This window comes from Catharus ustulatus, chromosome 15, assembly GCF_009819885.2.
Source record: "Catharus ustulatus isolate bCatUst1 chromosome 15, bCatUst1.pri.v2, whole genome shotgun sequence".
In the NCBI taxonomy this organism is placed as follows: Eukaryota; Metazoa; Chordata; class Aves; order Passeriformes; family Turdidae; genus Catharus; species Catharus ustulatus.
Window position 1 is genome coordinate 7,518,043 of NC_046235.1, and position 20,323 is coordinate 7,538,365.

Sequence of the window (20,323 nt, forward strand, 5' to 3'; positions counted from 1 at the left end):
ATGTTCCCGGTCGTTATGTATTATGTCAGTTTTACTACACTAATATCTGGAAATAGGCCCTTGGTGATCCATGTAGACACTCCTAAGGGCATGAATTAAACACAGTTTTTAAAACTGGCCAATGATCTCTTTGTGTGTGCAGTGTGTGTGATCTACTGACATCAGAACTGTGGGGAAAAAAAAGAATAATTCAGTCCAATTATACTTTCTACATTTTTGCAGTCATATGATGGCAACTTTTTGGAATAAAAAGCAAAATCTAAAGCCACTTGGGATAAGATGATAGGTTTGTTGACAGCAGTTCTATTGTTTATTTTAACAGCTACAGGAATCAGTAAATCAAATTATGTTAAAAAATTTTGATAAAAAATAGTAAAAAGTTGTATTCTTAGAATTGAAATTATAGATCAGTGATAGGTATTAAGTGGGTATTAATTGTGCCATTAATATTGTGGTCTGCTTCTCCTCTGTACGTTAAATATAAAAATTGACTTGGGTGATGGAGTAGTGAAGTACAGTTCAGGAAGAATTAGTAATAAAGATTCGTGTAAAATCAAGGAAAAAAATTGAAAATACAGCTGCAGGGATAAGCCCGAAAAGTCAGAAAGAGAATTCATCAAGTATGATTGGGAACATATGATATTTGTGTTGTTATGTATATATATGTGTGTGAATATATTTGTGTTGCTTGTCACTCATGATGAATATGAACACAAAATGGTATTAGTAGTGTTTCCTTATATGGCTGCATAGTTGATTGAATTGTTCTGTGTGCTTTAAAGCTATTTTTCTTCTTTTAAAACATGTTTTCATATACTTAGAGACCCACTGTCTATAAGAAGGCAGATACATTTAAGTACAGTAATTTCACGATTATAAGTCGCACCATTTTGACTAAAATTTTGGTCCGAACCTGGAAGTGCGGCTTATAATCAGGTGTGGCCAATATATGGATGAAGTTCAGAAATTTACCAACTCAGAAGTGCAAACCCGCAGCAGCCCCGAGCCGAGCTGGAGCCTGCCCAGCCCTGACAGTGGGGCAGCGGCGCTGCTCCCTGGTGGCGGCAGGGCAGCGGTGATCCAAGCCCGCATGGCCCCGAACCGAGCCAGTAAACCCCGTGATCACGCGATTCTGTTACTAATTGGCAACTTTGTGAAAGTTGCACGCGCATCCTTGCTGCGAAAACGAAAGCGCGGCTTATAATCCGGTGCGACTTATATATGGACAAAAACAAAAAGTTGCTGACACCCGGAGGTGCGGCTTATAATCAGGTGCGGCTTATATATGGACAAAGAATGAAAAGTTGCCGACACCCGGAGGTGCGGCTTATAATTAGGTGCAGTTTATAATCGTGAAATTACTGTATTTAAAAACAGGGTTCCCGTTTTCCTTTGAGTTGAGTCCTGAAAGATGTGGTTTTTAAAGTATCCATTCATGAATCTTGCAGTCAAAAGAAAGGGACAGGAAAGGCAGGGAAGCCAGTTTCTTATTGTTTCCTTTTGAATGCTTTTACACAGCCCCTGGAGATGCTGATCAGGTGAGGATATGCAAACACGCTTGCAATTATATTATGTGCATTGGCTTTGTAGATGCAAGATAAATGTAGTATGGACAGTCTCATTCTCATTGAAATATAATATCCTTTATATTACTTTCTGTTTTACCAGTAGCAATTATACCTATATACATATATACACATCACATTTTTGTGCACTGCAGAATTTTTTGTGGACATCACAACCTCCCAATGCTCTTCACCATCCCCATCCCCTTATTGCTACAGGGTGAAGCATTATGACCTACTAACTACAAATAATGGTCATTCCATAAAATTAAAAGCAAACTGAGATATTAGTGTCAGAGTGTTAGTTTAGCCAATAGTATAATACATTACCATAATAGATATAAAGTCTGAGGGCTGTACTTCAGTTACTTTGGAACTTTAAGATCATGCATGTTATTTGTTTGTGTTCTGCTTTTATTGACAGTTGATATTACAGTGATATTTGAAAGAATGTCAGTAGGGTAAAATGACGTATTTGGGTATGTGTCTCTTACTCTGCCGTAAAAATAAGAAAGGGACAGTTTCTCATTCTCTTTTTTGCTTGTGGCACTGTTTTAAGCCTCCAAGATGCATGAGGGGAGAGTGAAGGTGGAGACAGAGGAGATTTTTGGCTACATCATTCTCCTTCTGATGAGGTTAGCAATTGCATGTGCTTCCTACTCTCATGGGAAGTTTTAAAAAATAAAATTACTTTCTACAGCTGTTTGATAGTGGCTCACCTCTCAGAGAACGAAAGAGGATGTGTTAGCAGAGGTAAGGAGATGCATTTTGCAAGAGCACTTTGTGGCAAGTAGTGAGCACATTACAGCTGCAGAGGGTGAGGTGGCTGTGCTGCAGTGGTCAGGTTGCTCTGGATGTGCTTCCCTGGGGCACAGATCTGTGGCTCTTTGAGAGATTGCTTGGTATGCTCTGTGTTTTTTAAACTGAGGATCTGGTGAATGACAGTTTGTTTTGAGACCTGTTCAAGGAGTAAGGAATGGGAGAACATAATCCTCTTTGACATCAGGAAAAGCAGAACCTAAAAATTCTTTAAAAATTAAAAAAAAAAAAAATCTACGTTTTTATAAGACTTGTTCATGGACAGAGGTGGCCTAGTGCAAGTTCTCTAGAAAGTTTCAGTAATTGGGGCACGCAAGACATCCTGGGCAGTAGTGGTAACTGCAAGGCAGCAGGGTTAACCCAAAATGATGTAGTTGTGGATTTGCTTGGAGGAGGAGTTTCCCCCTTACTCATTCTCTGTTGTGGTGGGCAAATCATGGTTATGTGTACCACATCACTTTGATATGCTACTGAAATAGTTTCTGATGCATTTTAGAGAAGGTCAGGTTGTCTATAGAGAGAAAATAGAAGATATTAAGAAAAGGTGAGCAAACACTCCATTACTAGTTCTGGTGAAGATCTTTCAGAGCAGAGTGAAGAGGAAACAAATTACAGTAATTCCACAATTATAAGCTGCACCTGATTGTAAGCCGCATGTCCGAGTGTCGGCAACGTTTAGTTCTTTGTACATATACAAGCCACACTTTCGTTGGCAGTGAAGTAACCAATTTTTTACAATCACACGATTGTGGGTTTTACTGGCAGGTGCTCAATTCACGAGCTTTGCTGTCCCCATGGGGCTGGCGGGGACCGATGCCTCACCTTCCCCCGCCCCGCGGGGCCAGTGGGGACCGATCCCCCGCCTGCCTCTGCCTCCCCCTGCCTCCCTCTGCCCTGTGGGGCCAACAGGGACCGATCCCCCACCTCCCCTCACCATGCAACAGAGTAACCAATTTGTAACAATCACGCAATCGCAGGTTTTACTGGCAGGTGCTCAATTCACGAGCTCGGCTCAGCACCGCGGCTCACACTTCCGGGTTGGGAAATTTCCAATATATGTTCATATATTGGCCACTCCGGAGTGTAAGCCGTACTTCTGGGTTGGGAACGAAATTTTAGTCAAAATAGTGCGGCTTATAGTAGTGAAATTACTGTACATATTTTTTAGCTTTTCTTTTTTGCCTAAAATGCAAAAGTATATAGTAGATTGTCTAATGGGGGAAAAGGCATAGAAAGTAAATTGTCTAGTAGAAATCCTACACAGAGGCAGTGCAACTCTCTTTGCATTCCAGTCTGTGTGGATAAAAATTTCTAATAAAAATTGAGTTAGGTAGTAATAACCTTATCTGGTATTCTACTATGCTTCTTGCAGCTCACCTTCATACTAATTCTCAATTCGCTTCCTGTTTGATTGTTTTTAAGGTATGACTCCTGTTTTAGGGCAGGGAGAATTCATTTTTTGTTTCAATGTATTGTAAAAATTGCATGGATAGTAATTCATGCTTTATTGTAAAGAAAGAAAGGAAATTAATAATTTCTGGTCTGTGCTATAGGGTTTTTTACTGACTTTTTCCCACCTCTTTGGATCTGGGAGTAATTCTGCTTATTAAGGCTTCATTTGCATTTATTATTTCTAGTGACATTTTCCTGTGGCAAATGAGCCATCTGACTCACAAAAGCCAGAAGAATGGGAGTTTTGGGCTCTTACCCTGCTTTTTTGTCTCAGTTTGAAAGATAGGTGTCTGCTAGGGAAGGCAAGAGCCTACCTTGGATTGGAGAACATAAACCCCCTCCCTCCATATTATTATAATTTTGAAATTAAGGGGCTCTCAGGCAAAGATATGAGGCTGAGAATAACAGTTATTTACTAGTCTGTATAACAAGGCAAACAAAACAACGACAACTATGGAATTAATAACAAACAGAACAGGAACTCAGTCCTTCTGGCTGCAGGCTCTTTCCCTTTGGTGCAGTTCCCGTCACAGCCAGCAGGGGCGCTGCTGGCTCCTGCTGGGCAGGGCGGTGCGATGATTCCCGCCAGCTGCAGGGGGCGCTGTGGCGCGAGCTCGGGGAGCGCGGGGTAATGGCGGCTGGGCCCAGACAGGAAGGGACGGGAAAGAGAGGCCTTGCTTCACAAACCCTGGGGCAGTGTCGGTCCCAGTGCTCCAGCAGGACTCTCGGGAACAGCAAGCTGAAGGGACAGGGCATCCTGGCAAGGCAGGGGTGCCAGGTCCAGCAGCAGAAGAAGAGGCAACTCGTGGCTGCGGTGGTAGCAGCAACCCTCCTCCTCCTCCGAAGCCGAGAGTGAGCGAGAAAGAGGAACTGCCCCCGCCCCGCTCCTTTTATCTGCTTCTAATCTCATGGTGGTCTTTGTCGCTCTGAGAGAAACTCACAAAATCCAGAGGGGTTCTCCCTCTCCCATCTCAAGTCCCCGGCCATCAGTGCTCGTTTAGCAACTCAATGAGAAAAATTCCAAAGGTAACAAGTAAAAGAAAACCCAACCCCCAACCTACTTCTGTAAGTATTACTAAATAAGCTGCAATCATAAAACTTCTTGATGAAAATTATTTCGACTTTCACATTAGTTTTTAACTCAAGTAGAACTCTTTTCCTGCAGAACACTGAAAATACCTTCCACTCAGTTTCCTGGAATAGATGACTAATGGTAATATTCTTGGTTGGGGGCATTTGGTGAGAAAGGAGGATTTTGAAAAAAATCAAATACTTAGAAACCATGGATTAAGAACATAATAAAGTGACTGCAGTTCCTGTATGAGCTCATTATCCAGAGTACAGCTCCTCACTAACAGAGGGAGGTGGAGGTTGTGTCAGGATCACCGACATCCTTATAGAAGTCAGTTTCCAGGAACCAGCAGTTGCTGGAGGTTGGCTTCTGCAGATGTTTTGGAGGAGGGAATTATCTTCTATGACCTACACATAGGTCACCTGAGGTCCTGTTCTTCCAAAGATAGACACTGGGCTACTGTAGTTGTCACTCTGTTAAGCCATGTAAAAGTAGCCTGGGGGCAAAGTTCATATTATTGTTCAAAGTTCATATGTTATTCAATTATCATATATGATAATTTGTATTTCCTTCTTTCTGTGTTTTTAGATGCAGTATTACCTGGACAGTTAGTGCATTGAAGCAGTGCATACTTTGTGAAAAAGATATTCCCTTTTTTCTCTAGGACTTCAGTTAATTAGGAACTGTATCTTTATCTTCCTGGAATAAAAAATGTTAATATAGGGTACTGTTACAGTGCAATGTACTTGTTAGAGCTAAGCATGTTATTTTAGGTGGTGAGAACTGATTAAAAACCCACCAGACTCATGTGTCTCCTTGGAAAGTTCTAGCCCTCTTCCATAGTTTGAGAATCTGTATTTAAGGTAGTGCAATCTCAGAAAAACTGTTTTTAAAATGTTTCGTATATATGATGTATTTTGTGCCATGTGTCTTGGATGGAAACAATATAAATTTTTAAGAGAAAGAAAGTGAAATGCATTTTCTTTGTTTCAAGGCTGACATTTTTTGAGTAAAGTAGACATGTAATTTTCCCAACCAGAATAAAAAAGATTTTTGGCGAAATATTTGAAAGTAAGACTTTCACGTTTTCAGTGGTGGTTAGTAAAGCAAAAGGACTATAAACTCTGGATAAGTGGAGGAGATGCATTAACTCTAAACAATTTTGTTTGATTCATACTGCTGATCATGCTTATATTGTTTAATTTTCTGTAAGTCCTGTAGTATTTTAGCATTCTCCCTTTTATTTATTTCTTTTGAAAGGGAGAAGTGAATGGTGAAAGACAAGGATGCATTTCTCAGTTATAAAATTATGAAGTGCTCCTCTGAGCTCTTCTGCCATTTAATATAGGTAGTATTTTCTAGAGAATAATCTATTACTTCAGAGAAAGGTTTGAATTAATTCAGTCTAAAGCTGAGGTTATTGTAGCAGAAGATTTTACTGCAGTGTGATGTGTGCTTTCTGCAAGGATTTAAATTATGATGATGTTATGGCTGAATTTTTGACACAGTGACAGGATAGTAGGAAATGCTATCTCACTTAAGGAACAATTTATATAGCCTACATATAGAGCAACATAGTAGAAGATGGAATGGAACTCTGCAGCAAAATTCTGACTCTTCTGTGTCAGAATTATTTTCCCATGAAATAAGAGCCCAGTTCTCTGGTTTTCCATGACTCTTCTCTGTTGGCATTTAGATGGCACAATAGGCTGTACTTCAGCAGAGAAATGCAGAACATCTTCCCACAAAAGATCAGAGACATATAGATTTTAGTTTTCTCTTAAAAATCTGGTATGCTTCTTTTACCAACAACAAAACTTAATGAGGTCGAAGTTTCTGTGTGAGTTCTGACTCTCTGTGTTTTATCAGCTACAAAAGTTTTTTTCTCTCTTGTATTACATTTAGATAACGTTTTAGTATCGTATCCTTTATATTCTTAACTTGTATTATGGTTATGCCTTCCATCTTTGACAAATATACTCAGTGCTTTCAGAGAACACCATATTGTCTAAGGATTGCACACTATAGAAGCAAGGGGAAAATATCTATAAGTCATTTGATAACAATTTCCAATTGGAGTAAGAAAAGTGAGCTGTTGGCACTTAGGTTGGAATAGTTCGGAGATGTTGAGAAGTAGTGTTAGAAGAGAGCATATTAGATTCTGGGTAGCATGTGTATATTGTTTAATCTCAAATAGAGACATCAACATCAATAAAACAGCTGTTCTTTTTTTCCTATAAAACTACACTGAGACTCAATATGCTGTTTACAATTGGAAGTTTATAGCTGATTTATAGTTGAAAAATTCAGTAGCTGAATTTTTAGATTTAATGTTGAATTTTTAGAAATGCCACTATTGTTTGCAGTTTCCTACAGCCAGCTCTTAACCTATGATCACACAAGGGAAACTTTTCTGTGAATAAGCACAAGGAGGCAAAATTCTGTGAACTCTCTAATTAGCAATAAATTTATTTTATTTAAAAGTAGATCTGTTAGTATGTCTATCAACCTTGACATAAGTTTAAATCTAGTGTTATCATCCAGGAGAGAGATTTATCCCACTGATGTTTTGTTCCCAGAATTTCCAGGTATTTAAAATTGGTTCTGCTGGCTGCTGCTATCACAGGTGTTTCCAAGAAGCAAAGGGGAACAGTGGGTTTAGCTGCAGTACATTATTTCAGTAGCTAATTTATAGTTCCTCACTACCAGTCATCACATACAGAGAATTCTTATAAAATCCTTATAAAGAGATTCAGTCTGTTGTCCCTGTGATCTTTTTGAATTGCTCCTGATGCTGTTAATGGGGAGTCAGTCAGCTTAACAGATACACAAATCTGAAGAAGGATTTCACTTTGTTTTCAACAGGATATATGTGCATACATTTAGAGAAAGAATTAGATTTTGTATTTTCCAGGGCTTCATCTTCTTTTTTGACTCCAAGGATCATGATCTGTTAGAGCTAGAACAGGGTGTTACAAAGTTCTTGTGTTACCACTCTACTCAGGAGAGTTATCTGAAATTGTCACCCTCTTGCTCATCATTTCTGTGCATCTGTAAACCTGTAATTACAGGTCAAGGGTGCTTCCTTCCAGTACAGAGATAAGTTTCTCTTACTGCTTATTCTCCACAGCTTTGCAAAGCCTTTGCAGCTCCAAGAGGGAATTGGATTTTGTCTGTCTCCACATGTCATTAGCATTGGTCTCCGGTCTTGCAGTGCTAGTTTTCTTCACTAGTGATGTCAGAACTGTTTAAGGTGCTATTTTGAATTTCAAATCCCACTTGAAATTGTCAGAAAAGCAAAATCTATAGGATTTTGGAAGACTGTTCCCTGCATAGAACTGAAAAATAAGACCTACTAACACTTCCGGGCAACTATTATAATATGGGTATTATATTTTGCCTCACTTCAAGTTTGGAAGTGTTTGGAAAAAATTCTTTATGACCTTCACATTTGGTCTCTGAAAGTAGTAGTGCAAATTTCCATCTCTTATTTGAATCACAAGCCCTCCAAAGATTGGAGGTGAGCAGATTTTCAGCTTTCTCAGAACTTATCTTAATTATTTTGAGTTATTGACAACAAACTTTACTTTCCCTGCAAGTCAGTTGTGTTGCAGATTTCTTGCAGTGTAGATGTGCTTAACACATTAAGTTTTCTGTAGGCCTACTTCATAATATTTTATTTAGTCAGTTCAGTGGTGCTTCAAGGTTTGATTTTTTTTTTGTGCTTCATAATCAACCTACATTCAAAATATAGCTAATAAAAGAGGAAGATGAAAACTCATTTTCCTTGTTAGGAATCATAAAATATCACAAGGTTTCTCTTTCTTTAGCAACAGATGAAAAGATGAGTGTATGAGAGAGATGGTTCTGTGATGTGTTTCATTTCATGGGGTGCTTCTCTGAGTCCTGTTATTGTGTATCATCCCTAATGACTGCAGTGCCTTGAGTCACAGTGTTGATTTTTTAAAAGCTTTCACTTTTTCATTCTTTGTTCTCAAGGTTACATTATGCAAAACACAATGTTATATTTTTTGTACTAGTACAGGCTGTATAAAAATATTTTTAATCCTGCTGTGAAAATTGAAACATCTCTGCTCTGGGGGAGAGGCTTTGGGGCTGTTTCAAGTATTCCCAACTTCTAAATTGAACTGCTGTTTCTTCTTCTGTCTGAAAAGGTGTGGGTCATGTCTCTTGCCTTTAAAAGTATTCCAAGGTGGTAATACTTGCACTCTCTTGCTTTGTTAATTTGATTTAGCTAATCACCATGAATTGCAAACCACTAAGAATTATCCAAAGGAAGTTTTGCTGTTTAAATAATTATGAAGATGAAAGAGAACTTTTTCTACTTTACTATAAAGGTGAGCAGCTAGGCTAAAAATATGAGGGAGGTACAAGGAGAGAAAAGGACAGACTTCTGATTTTATTTCAATGGATTTGAATTATGGATAAGAAGGAAGAAGCAAGTTGAATTAAATACATTATTCAAAACTTCTGTTTTGACTTGATTAAATCCCTGCTCTACCAATTATTTTCCTTACCATACCACATTTTTTTTCTTTACTTTCTGGTGAGGTGGAGCATTGTGTCTCTTAATGTTTTGCTAATATTCCCCACAGAGCTTTTATCCCAGCTGCTTGTGGCCTTTGGCCCCTCTCAGGTTTTTTGCACCAAAAATCTTCTGGAAATGTGTGAGAATTGTGAGTTCTTCATTCCATCAGTGTGAACAGACCCTTTGCTGAGGGTGCCATGGGCTGGAGGTTGTCTCTGTGTGGAACCCTTGGATCTGGTAGACTCTGGTAGGAAGTGTTTAGTGCAGAGAAAGCTATGAGAAAAGTTAGTAGTCAACCAGATTAGCTTTTGTGACAACTCTTGACTGTATGTCTGTGCTCTGCCTTTTCCTCTGTGAACTACTGAAACTCTTGTAATGTACAGGCAAGTATGGAAATACTGAGGAAATCAAAATACAAACCTCCCCACAAAAAACCCAAACATAAACCAACAAAAAACATGAGCTGTAATTTTTTTCTGGTCTCACTACACCTTTCTTGAAGTTTGCCCCAAAATAATCAGTTGTACATTGCTACTGGAACAGGGCAATTTCTTTGATTTTTTTTTTAAATTTAAAAATAAGGAACCAAAGATGAGCTGCCAAGAGGTTGTTTTTTTTTTTTTTTTTACAATATTTGCTGCTGTTTGCTCCATTTGCATTTGTTATTAACACACGTATTCCTCAGCAGTCTGATTTTGTTAAAAGCTGGAATGCTTTCACTGAGAGGCATGAAAGGAGTCTTTTTACTCATGGTTTTGTCCCACTCCAAAAAGCTTTCCTTTGAAGCATCTCTGGTAACACACACTGATTATAAAAACATGATTTCCAAAGTAGTTCTATGAGTACTCCTGTATGAAATGAAGAAAGAACCTGGTGCCAAAAGATGTTCCTTTTCTCAAAGAAACCAGTAAGACAGCACAGTAAGCACACTTATGGAGATTCTTAAGTGCCTTGCAGAAATAGTGGCTACAGTCAATTTTGAGTTAATTTTGTCCAGGCAACTGTGATTTTCTGCAGCTAATGAACACTTTCTAGGTATTCAAGGAGAAAGAATAAGATCTATCGAATGACAGAGTTCTCTGAAGTCTTTTTATCAGAACAAAGAATGTGCAAGAAATTTTTGGAACTGTTATTGAACATTCTAAATATCTACTATGAAAGGCCAGTAGTAAAGCTCATACATGAGACAGAATTTTGGGAAGGAAACTGTTGTTGACCCAATCTCTCATTAATACCTTGGAAAGATATTGATCCTGTAATGTTTTAGTGTTTGCATGCGCTGTAGGCACTCCATCTACTTCATCTTGGTTCCCATTGTGGAGATCATCATCTTAGATTTTTACAATTTGAGCTAACTCATTTGGTCAGCCTTTCAGCTTGAAGAAAGCTTGTACAAACAGCTGCTGCCCAATGCTCCCATTTTTTTAATGTAGAAGCAGGCTCCCCAGGTGCTTTGGCCAGTCAGCTGTGCTTAACACACAGCAGAAAATACTTGTGTTGAGGGGAAGCTGTGCATGACCACCAGGCTGGGATAACCTCCCTGGTACAGCATTAGTTACAAGCAAGCAGCAGACATGGTATCCATGCAAAACCAGGCAGAGCATCACTTATGTAGAAATACAGCTTCTTCTTTCCACAAAGTGTGATCAAGGAAAGATTGGAACAAGGCACATTAGCAACCTCTTCTCTTTCCTTCCCAGAATTACAACAACAGCTGCTTGTATGATGGACCTGAGGAGATATCCGCTGGATGAGCAAAACTGCACGCTGGAGATTGAAAGCTGTAAGTACTTCTGCAAATCTTACTTATTGTGTGGTCAACTGCTTTAGAGTTTTTATTTCTGTCAGGTTCTGTTTTTTTCAGGTTTGTTTTGGTTTTTTTTTAACATGCTACTAACCCAGTTGTCTTTCTGTCTGATGAGCCTCGTAAACACATTCGAAAAAAATAGCTTTCCAAATGGATTAGTAATTTGTGGCACAAGGATTAGCAAAAGTTATTCTGTGTTTTGATGGACAATTTACAGCTTTAAAAATCTCATTCAAATGCCTTGTTGGAGTTCATGTGAGGATCACAAGGATTATTATCAGTTCTTTATCCTCCTTTACTGCTGAACTGTGTGGCAGCTTGTTTCCATTTATAAGTGAAGGCAAGAGGTTAGAATTGTTCTTCAATAGGTGCTTTACTACTGTGCTGTAGGTAAACTTTCAATGTATGTAAACAGTTTGTTTATATATACTGATTTAATGGCTGGTGTCTATTGAACTTTTTATGTAGATAAACCTTGTGAAGTAAAACCTCTCTTTTGTCTGAAAAAGATTCAAGATCACTCTTATAATGACAATATTGCAAGCATGTTGTTTAACACTCTAAAATTATATCAGACTTTTCAAGATAAATGTCACATTTTAATATACATACACAAGTATGTGTATTTTTAAAATAAGTTCTGTATTATGAAATATGTGGGATTTCTGTGTATAATTTGTGCTACTGAGTGGTAAGAACTTCATGCAGCTGAACTTCTGTTTGAGAAAATATTTAAGAATATGCTCTAAATTTGTGTCCAAATTTCATTCATTTTACTGGAATTTACATATATGCTAAAATTCTTGTGACATTGTTGCCTGAAATAATGTCTTTCCATAAGTAAGCAGAATGAGACTATCTTTAAAATTCTGTGTACTGATATTCCCAAGCAGCAAATCTAGTGATGGACTTTGGACTGAGTGGATAAAATCTAGTTTGTTTAGGGGTTTTTTTTGTAGTTCGGGGTAGAATTTCCATTGATAGCATTTGATTCAAAATCTCATACCTGCAGCCAGCTATTATACAACCAGTATATAGGTAGTGTATATAGGCTGATTATAATGTGTGAGAAAACTATTGGCATAATTCAGACTTACAGAGATTTTTATTTAGAAAATTTTTGCTGTGACAGTGTCTTTTAATTGTTCTTGTAGCAAGGACCTGGTATTTTTCTATTTTCCAATTTTGTGTGTAAGGTGGGAAGCTGGAGAGTCAGAGAAAATCCTTTCTCTCTGTTTACAGCATTGTTTAAATGGCTGACAAGGTCTTGCCATCTCTCTGCATTGCTGAGATGACTAAGTCTTATTGGGATTCACAAATTAGATATCCCTCCTCTCATCCTTCCACAGCACACCTGGAAAATATTTGCAGGAAATACCTGTCATGTCAGTCCTTAGGCAAAGCAGAAAATTAAGTTGTGTGTCTGCTTTTCAATGAGAGCACTTGTTCTCATTCAAACTTACAATGTGGGACTTCTAAATTGAAATTTCCCTTTTATTTGATTTAGAGTAGAGGTTTGATGCAGATCACTCATCTTTCAAGAAACAATCCTAAAACCTGAGTTATTGAGTGGTCAAAGTTGTTGTTCCATTTGGTATGAAAACAATGCTCATTATATCATAGAAAGGGTAGAAGTTGAATTTACCATAGAAGTTGGGATGCTTGGAGCAGAGGTCATTTGTGGATTTGTTAGCTCTGTTGCAGCATAACAAAGGTAAAATGGATTTAAATCAGGATAGTACATGTAGTCAGCCTATTTCATTGCAATAATAAAGTCCATTAAAGAATGGAGATAAAGTAACACTTGAACTGTGTTTTGAAGCACTTCATACTACTTTAGAAAATGTTTGGTCTTCATGAACATCCTGATAAACACCCATGCCTGTCTACTCTTCATGAGTCACTTAAAGCAAAAATGCTGGTAGGTATGGGCAGGGTGAATAAGATTGAAAGTGACTTTCCAGGTCATTCAGTGCATGTGCTGAAGTCACAGAATCACTAGGTTGGAAGAGACCTTCAAGATCATCGAGTCTAATCCATGCCCTAACGCCTCAACTAGACCATGGCACCAAGTGCCACATCCAGTCTTTTTTTAAACACATCCAGGGATGGTGACTCTGCCACCTCCCCAGGCAGATCATTGTGGTACTTTATCACCCTTTCCATGAAAGACTTTTTCCTAATATCCAACCTAATTTTCCCCTGCAACTTGAGACTGTATCCTCTTGTTCTGCTGGCTGCTGTCTGGTGAAAGAGACCAACCTCACCTGACTACAACCACCTTTGAAGACATAATCACTTCTGAAAAGTGACTAAGCTGCATGCTTGAAGAAGGTTGGTTTCTTGCCCTACTGATCCTGTTGGATGCCTGTTTCACCACTGCTTTCTTGTAGTAGTTAGATATGCCTATGAAGGCATGAAATTAATACTCACTGCTTGGGCCTACAATATTTTTTTTAATGTAGTATCTTCTCTGATCCTCCTGGGACCTTCATAATAATTTAATGAAAACACTTGTAGTTTCTCATAGACTTAATTTCATTAAACTGAATATTCCAGTCTTTTTTAGCTTTCTCATGCAGGAGTATGTTAAGAGAAATGCAGAACTGGCATTAGTTCTTCATTAGGAATAACTAGTACCTTCAACAGTGTCCCAGATGAAATCTGTATTACACTATGGCATTAATCCTGCCTTTCTTAACAACTGCATATCACGAGTAAGAGTCTTTTCTGGAACAGTACAGTAAGGTCTTTCCCTTCCTTACTCATTTTCCAGCAGTGGGTTCTTTCCAGCTTTTTGAAGATTTTTTTTCGTATAGTGATAAGAGCACATGACTTGGTATTTCATAACACGTTTACATAAATCAGTGTTCTTAATATTGCTACAGTCCTCAAGGTTAAAGTCCTCAGTTCTTTGTATATTTGTTCTGATCATCCTTGGTCCTAACAATGCTGATTTTGTTTCGTTAGAAATGTCATCAATACACAAATACTAAAGAATTTTAATGTCAAAAAGGAAGAGCTTTCCATACAGTCATTCTCTGTACTGAGCACAGCCTTTCAGTGCAGTACAATCACCTACAGTCCTTTTGCATATCTTTACTAATTGTCTTACTCTTCTGTGAAATCCAGTTCAGATATACATTGTTTAAAAAAGGAGTTATTGTCAAGTCAGGTCATTTGAATTCTAATGAGATTTTTATCCTGTTTCAATACATGTTAATGTCTCTAAAGTCCTTCCATTCTTTTTCTTTCTTTCTTCCTTTCCTCCCCCCATCCTCTTACTGATGCCAGAATTGAATGCTTTCTTAACTGCCTGGGCTACTTTTTTCCTTCATGTCATAGTGTTTACAGAAATTTGTCGCCAATATCAAGTTTTTGTTAATCTAGATTTGCAAAAATATAGATTAATTTCCAAGTTAGAAATTCTTGTGCAAACAGGTTGTACGTGAAATATAAACCATGATATATAGGGGGTGATACCATCTATTAAGATACAAGAGACAGCATTTTCAGACATGTTTCAGTCTAGGGCAGTCTTAGTGAGATGCTGAAAGTGTAAGAGAGGACTATTCCCCATTAGTTTAAAAAGTATCAGTTTTGAGAAATAAAATCCTGGGTTTTTTCCATGTGTAGCTAGTTGCACTCTGAGGTCCTTTAAAAACATAAGTATGTTGAATATTCAGTTTTGGTAAGATGCTTCTAAACCTGTGGGCTATCATGTCCAAGGGGGTCTACTTGGAGGTATTCTACTTCTCCCCTTTCTTTTGTTATTCTCCATCATACTAAACAGCAGGGCTATAGTACTAGAGGGAAACCAATTTTCCTACATATTCATTTTTTAGTTTTCTAACTTACAGGCAACAGAGAGTTTTGGGTTTTTTTAGTTGAATATTTACTTGACTCAGTAAATACCTGTCTATTCTGCCCCCTACCTCTGCTGCTGCGGTTTGTATTGCTGAGTTTCTGATGATTCTTGAGAATTATTTTTATTTGTCTGCTGTTTTCTGCCTCTCCAGAATTGTAACTGTTGAAAGAAATGTCTCCGTTAATCATCCATAAGACTAGTGTGAGCTCAAAGGCAATAAGAAGTACAAGGCAATGTGATGAATACTTCATATTCCTATAAACAAATAAAATATCATATTGCCCATCTTCAGCCTAACAGAAACTATTGTGATTATTTTGAATATTTTAAACATAATTATTCAAGATTCATCTGGTACATCTGGACCTTTGTCCGTTTCAATTATTTGGTGCCACATTAAGGCAAAATTTTCTTCAATTCCTTATTATCCTTCTTCATAATGTGATAGGCCTGGCTATATTTATGTTATACTGAGATAAAATTAAGAATCTGCCTTGTGACAGTGGATTTTTGTTTTGGGGTTCTTTTTTTTCCATTTCTTTATTGCTGTGGAACAAACAAGAATGCACTGAGTTTTTCCTCAGAAGCATATCCTGAGAAACACTTTCCATAGTGTATTAATGATGTGGCATTAAAGAAGCACATCAAAGCCCTGCTGTCAGGAAGCCTTAGCAGACAGGGAGCTCCCCATGCGGTTATACTGACCAGGGAAAAGCCCTCACAGACAGAGAATGATTTGCTAATGAATGAGAAATTATTGTTTGCAGGACATTTCATTTATGTAAAAGCCTGGGGTGTTTGGAGCAGAAATCACAGAGGGTTTTTTTTCTGCTTCATGACAAAACCACCAGGGAAGCACACTAGGTTAAAATTTCTGTTCAGTAAGAGAATCTGAAAAAAGCCAGAAAGAGAGTCAAAAGAGTACCGTTTCTCCCTGTGTTAGTGGAGCCCAGTACCAAACACTTTCTAATCAGATCATCTGTGAAAGCTCATCAACAACAGAAAGAGGGATTGTGTGCTCAAGGTGACTTTATGAGCACTTTTAAGTTGCTGAAAAGAAATCAAAGCAGCCTTTTGCTGAAGCTTTGAGTACTTTGCAGATGGCTGCTCTGGCTATCCATCAAAGCTGTAATCAGGTCACATGGGACAAATGGTAGAACTCCAGGAGCTGACCAGGCAAGGCTTTTCTGGGTTAGAGGCCAGTGTGTTTGATGCCAGGCAAGAAACCGATCCCCAGCAGTGGGATGTTCAGCACAGGAGGATACCATGGCAACATGTGACTTTCACCAATTGCACAGTTAGTGGAAAGCTAAACAAATGACTCTTGGGCCACTGACAGCTAGCATTTTAAAAGTTGTTATCTTTTTTCCCTTCCTTTTATCAATCTTAATGCATATTCCATCCCCTTTGTCTGTTCAGATGAGTCTGGCTTGCATCACGGCCCTTGCAGAGAGGATATTCCTCTATCAGCAGAAGGTGGTCTTATCAAAGTGCCTCTTTTTTTATCTTGTTCAGCATCTCTGTATTCAGATTTCATAATATGGATTCTGTGCCAATTCAACATGTACAGCACTGTATGTGGAGGAGAGACATGGGTTGCTTAGCAAGCAGTGATGAATTCCACCTATGTCCCTTCTAGTGTGGCTTCCTTGGGACAGGTACTTTGTTTTTTAGTTGGCCTTAGCAATTTCATCTCGAGTAAGTAGAGAAAAGGTATAATTTCTGTGTCAATGCACACTGAAAATGAACAGGAAAACCTTAACTCCTCTTCAGCATGGAGATAGGATGATACAGGCAGAGCTGAAATAATCCCTAGATTACTGTTCTGTGTAGTCCGAAGAGGGAAAGGAAATTGAGACTCACCATTAGTGCATATGATCAGGGTGGGCTGTGTACAGGGGAACCAATATTTGTAAGGTTTTAATGATAAACACCCCCACACCCACCTGGGGGTTGGGCTTTCAGAGTGGAGCTCAAATAACACCTGAGATATATTACTCTGCAGGTAGGTAAGAGGGAAGTATTTTCCTTTTTTCATTGTATCTCAGTACATCTTTACAGCATTCTTGTCATCCTGAGAGTTCTCATAGCACAAACAAAGTGATGTAGGGTTTGCAAATGAAGAAAGAATTATACAGGAGCTCTGCAACAAACTCCTAATGCTTTCAAGCTACCAGGAGTTAAATCTGAAAAGGAATGCAGTATACAAATATCTAGTCTGTGCCTATTAGCCACAGACTATACCAGCAACATAAATTTCTACAGAAAAATTAATAATTTTATGTGCCTTTTTTAAAATTAATCTACAGTTGAATATGGAGAATGTCTATAATCAAAAAGACAGCCAAAACGGGAATGGTTTTATAACTTTTTATGCATTTTGTCTTTTATATTCAGTTTGAACAAGAGTAAATTTTTTCTTATTACAAATAACCCTGCATTTTATCAAGGGATTATTAGAAACAAAACAGGCTCTTTTCAGAAACTCCATATTCAGAAAGTATCAAATGTATTTGCTAAGGTTTGGGAAAAAATTACATGTCCAGGAAGGCATCTCTTGTGCAGTAAGATATTTTCCAAAATAAGAGAATATTTTTCTAACAAAAGCTCTGATAATCTTATCTCTTATAAATTGTGGAATTATGGAAAGCTGACGGGTTAGCACTTTGCAGTCCTGTTTTGAGGAGGTATGAATTTTACATGGTAAATATTCGCCTTTTTTTTGGTTTTATTTTTTAGGATCTCATAAATGGATCACATTTTAGGATCACATAAAATGTTATACTTTAAGCAGGGTTTTTTTCTGTAGGTCTAATATTCTTTTCAGATGCCTTGTAATTGCTGACTTCTTCAAGAAAATATAAGTATTTATTAAGTGCTATTGGAAAATTCATGTGATCTTGTTACATACCTTAGCAGAGTGATGTGTATGATCAGACATTATGCTTTGTTTTCATTATTTTCCTTGAAGGCCACATGTGGTTAGGTCCTTCTTTTGAAAATTTTTTAGACCCTTGAAAGGGATGGAGGTGGTACTGAAAGGTAATAATGGCTTATTCTTCATGATATCAGGTTACTTAAGCAGTCTGCTATCTTTTAAAAAATGAAATAGCTTCTCCAACATAATACAGCTTTTATGAAATAGCAATATTTATCAGGTGCTGGAATCCTTGGACGTCAGGTCTCTTGCTTTAGAAGACAAGGCAAACTGTGACTATCACAGTGATCACATACCTCTGTAAAAAGAAGCGAAATATGTTTCTACAGTCTTTTATTTCTTAAGATACTGGGGTTTTCCCCTATATATAACTACAATTGTCTTTTGTTGATAAATTGCATTAAAGAATGAATTGAATATTTTTTAGATTAGTTTTCGAAACATCTAGGGACAGGAGGGCACTTGTTTGAGTCTGTTGTCAGTGTGATCTGTATTTGCCCTTGGTCACTGATAGCAGCAACTCAAACAGTTAATACCAGTGCTCTTGCTACTGCTGTTCAGCTCATGCTGAATTAAGTGGGGGAAGGATGAAAATGAATATTTAGTCACTGCAAAACTGTGGATTCAGATGAAATATGACTAGGTGTTTTGACCTGTTTACAAAACAACAGCAATCAAAATGGAATCAGCTCTCACCCTACCCTGGCAAAGTGTCCCTTGTTTCCCCACGGACAGCATTTGGACTGGGGTGAGATGTGGCAATGCTCATTAGGTTCCTTCTCTGAAAAGAATTCAATTTGCTGCTTGAGGAGCAAGCCAAATGACTAGATGGGTGAGTGCGCTCTGTATTTGAGTCTCTGATACTTGTCCATTTGTCCTAAGTTTCTAAAATAGGAATTGGAGATTCATCTCTCAAGTGTGAGCTTAACCCTCCTCGGTGGCTCTTGTTAAAGAAAAGAAATATTCTCCAGCAGGGTTGTAATTTTTTGTTTGGATTATTTAGTTCTGGTTTTTTCCAAAGTCCCAAGTTTTCTTTACTTTTTCTTACTGATGCTCAAATACAAAATATTACATCATTGGTCACTGAACAGGAAAGCAATTTCATTGGTTTTGTTACAGCAACTAGAAGCCAGGGTGAATAACAAGATTATCTTTAGTTTTGATGATGACATAAGATTTGAGTTGAGGAAGGGTTGACCTTTCAAGTACACAAGCCTAGGAAATAGTATTTTACTTTGGTGGAATAACAGAAAAGAAATTCAATTATTAGCAGCATTGGCAAAGTTAAAAATTACAGTCTTTTCATTCCTTGACCATACCTTGCTAATGATGAGAGCTTTGTGTAACTAGTTAATTTTGTTTTCATCTGCTCATGTTATTTGGTACTGGTAGTCAGGCTAAGCAAATTCCACCCGTATTTTGCAAAACCAAGCTACTTTCTCTTACTAGATGCAGTCCCATTTTCCTATGTCTTAAGTTTATATATTGAAGTCAAAGTTAATATTGCTTATGACAGTAGTTACTCATTTTAAAAGAAGTCAGCATTGTATTATCCAACTTTTGTCAGTGCTAGGGGAATTAATTCTATTTTTTAATTAATTCTAATTGGCTAATTCTTCTATCTTCTATCCATCTGACACCACTATAGTTGATGTGGAAAAGTGCTACTGCAGATTTACTAAGTTGTTGCATTGGTGTGCAGGTCTACATAAGGAAACTATTCTAGTTTTAGAAATGTTTGATACCTGTGCCACTCGGGTATCCAATGTGTTTTTGACACACTGTCCAAAATTATTTGGATAGAAATTAAAGATACCTTTCATGTATGAAATATTCTAACTCTTAGATAAACTTTCTCTTGATATGCATTTCTTCTGTGCAAAAATGAAACATGAATAATAATGTTATTACTCTAAGTAGCCTGAAAGATGTTTTGTGAATGAATATTTATAAAGGAAGAGATGTCTAAGTGGTGAGAGAAATAAAGATTATAGTCTTTATCATTTATGTTGTAGTTATAAAAGAGTTCGTGTTTATTTTTACCCTTTTTCTTATGCGATTAAGGTGTGTTTTTTTAATGTTGTTTTTACGTGAGGAAAGAGAAGTCTCTATATAAATTATTATGTACTTGTATTTCAAGGTATAGTTCAGGAATAATTCAGGATGGAAGGGACCTCAGGAGGTCCTTAGTCTAGCCTATCAAAAAAATGGTCAGCTCTGTGGTCAGACCAAGTTACTCAGGGATTTGTCCAG

General features: G+C 37.7%; 1 protein-coding gene across 1 annotated transcript in view; it reads left to right on the forward strand.

The window, feature by feature from the left end:
• LOC117003627 (gamma-aminobutyric acid receptor subunit beta-2-like) overlaps positions 1 to 20,323 on the forward strand; it is a 149,245-nt gene that overhangs the window by 67,918 nt on the left and 61,004 nt on the right. Inside the window, 1 exon segment of the mRNA XM_033073648.1 lies at positions 11,158 to 11,240. Coding sequence (XP_032929539.1) covers positions 11,158 to 11,240 — 83 coding nt within the window.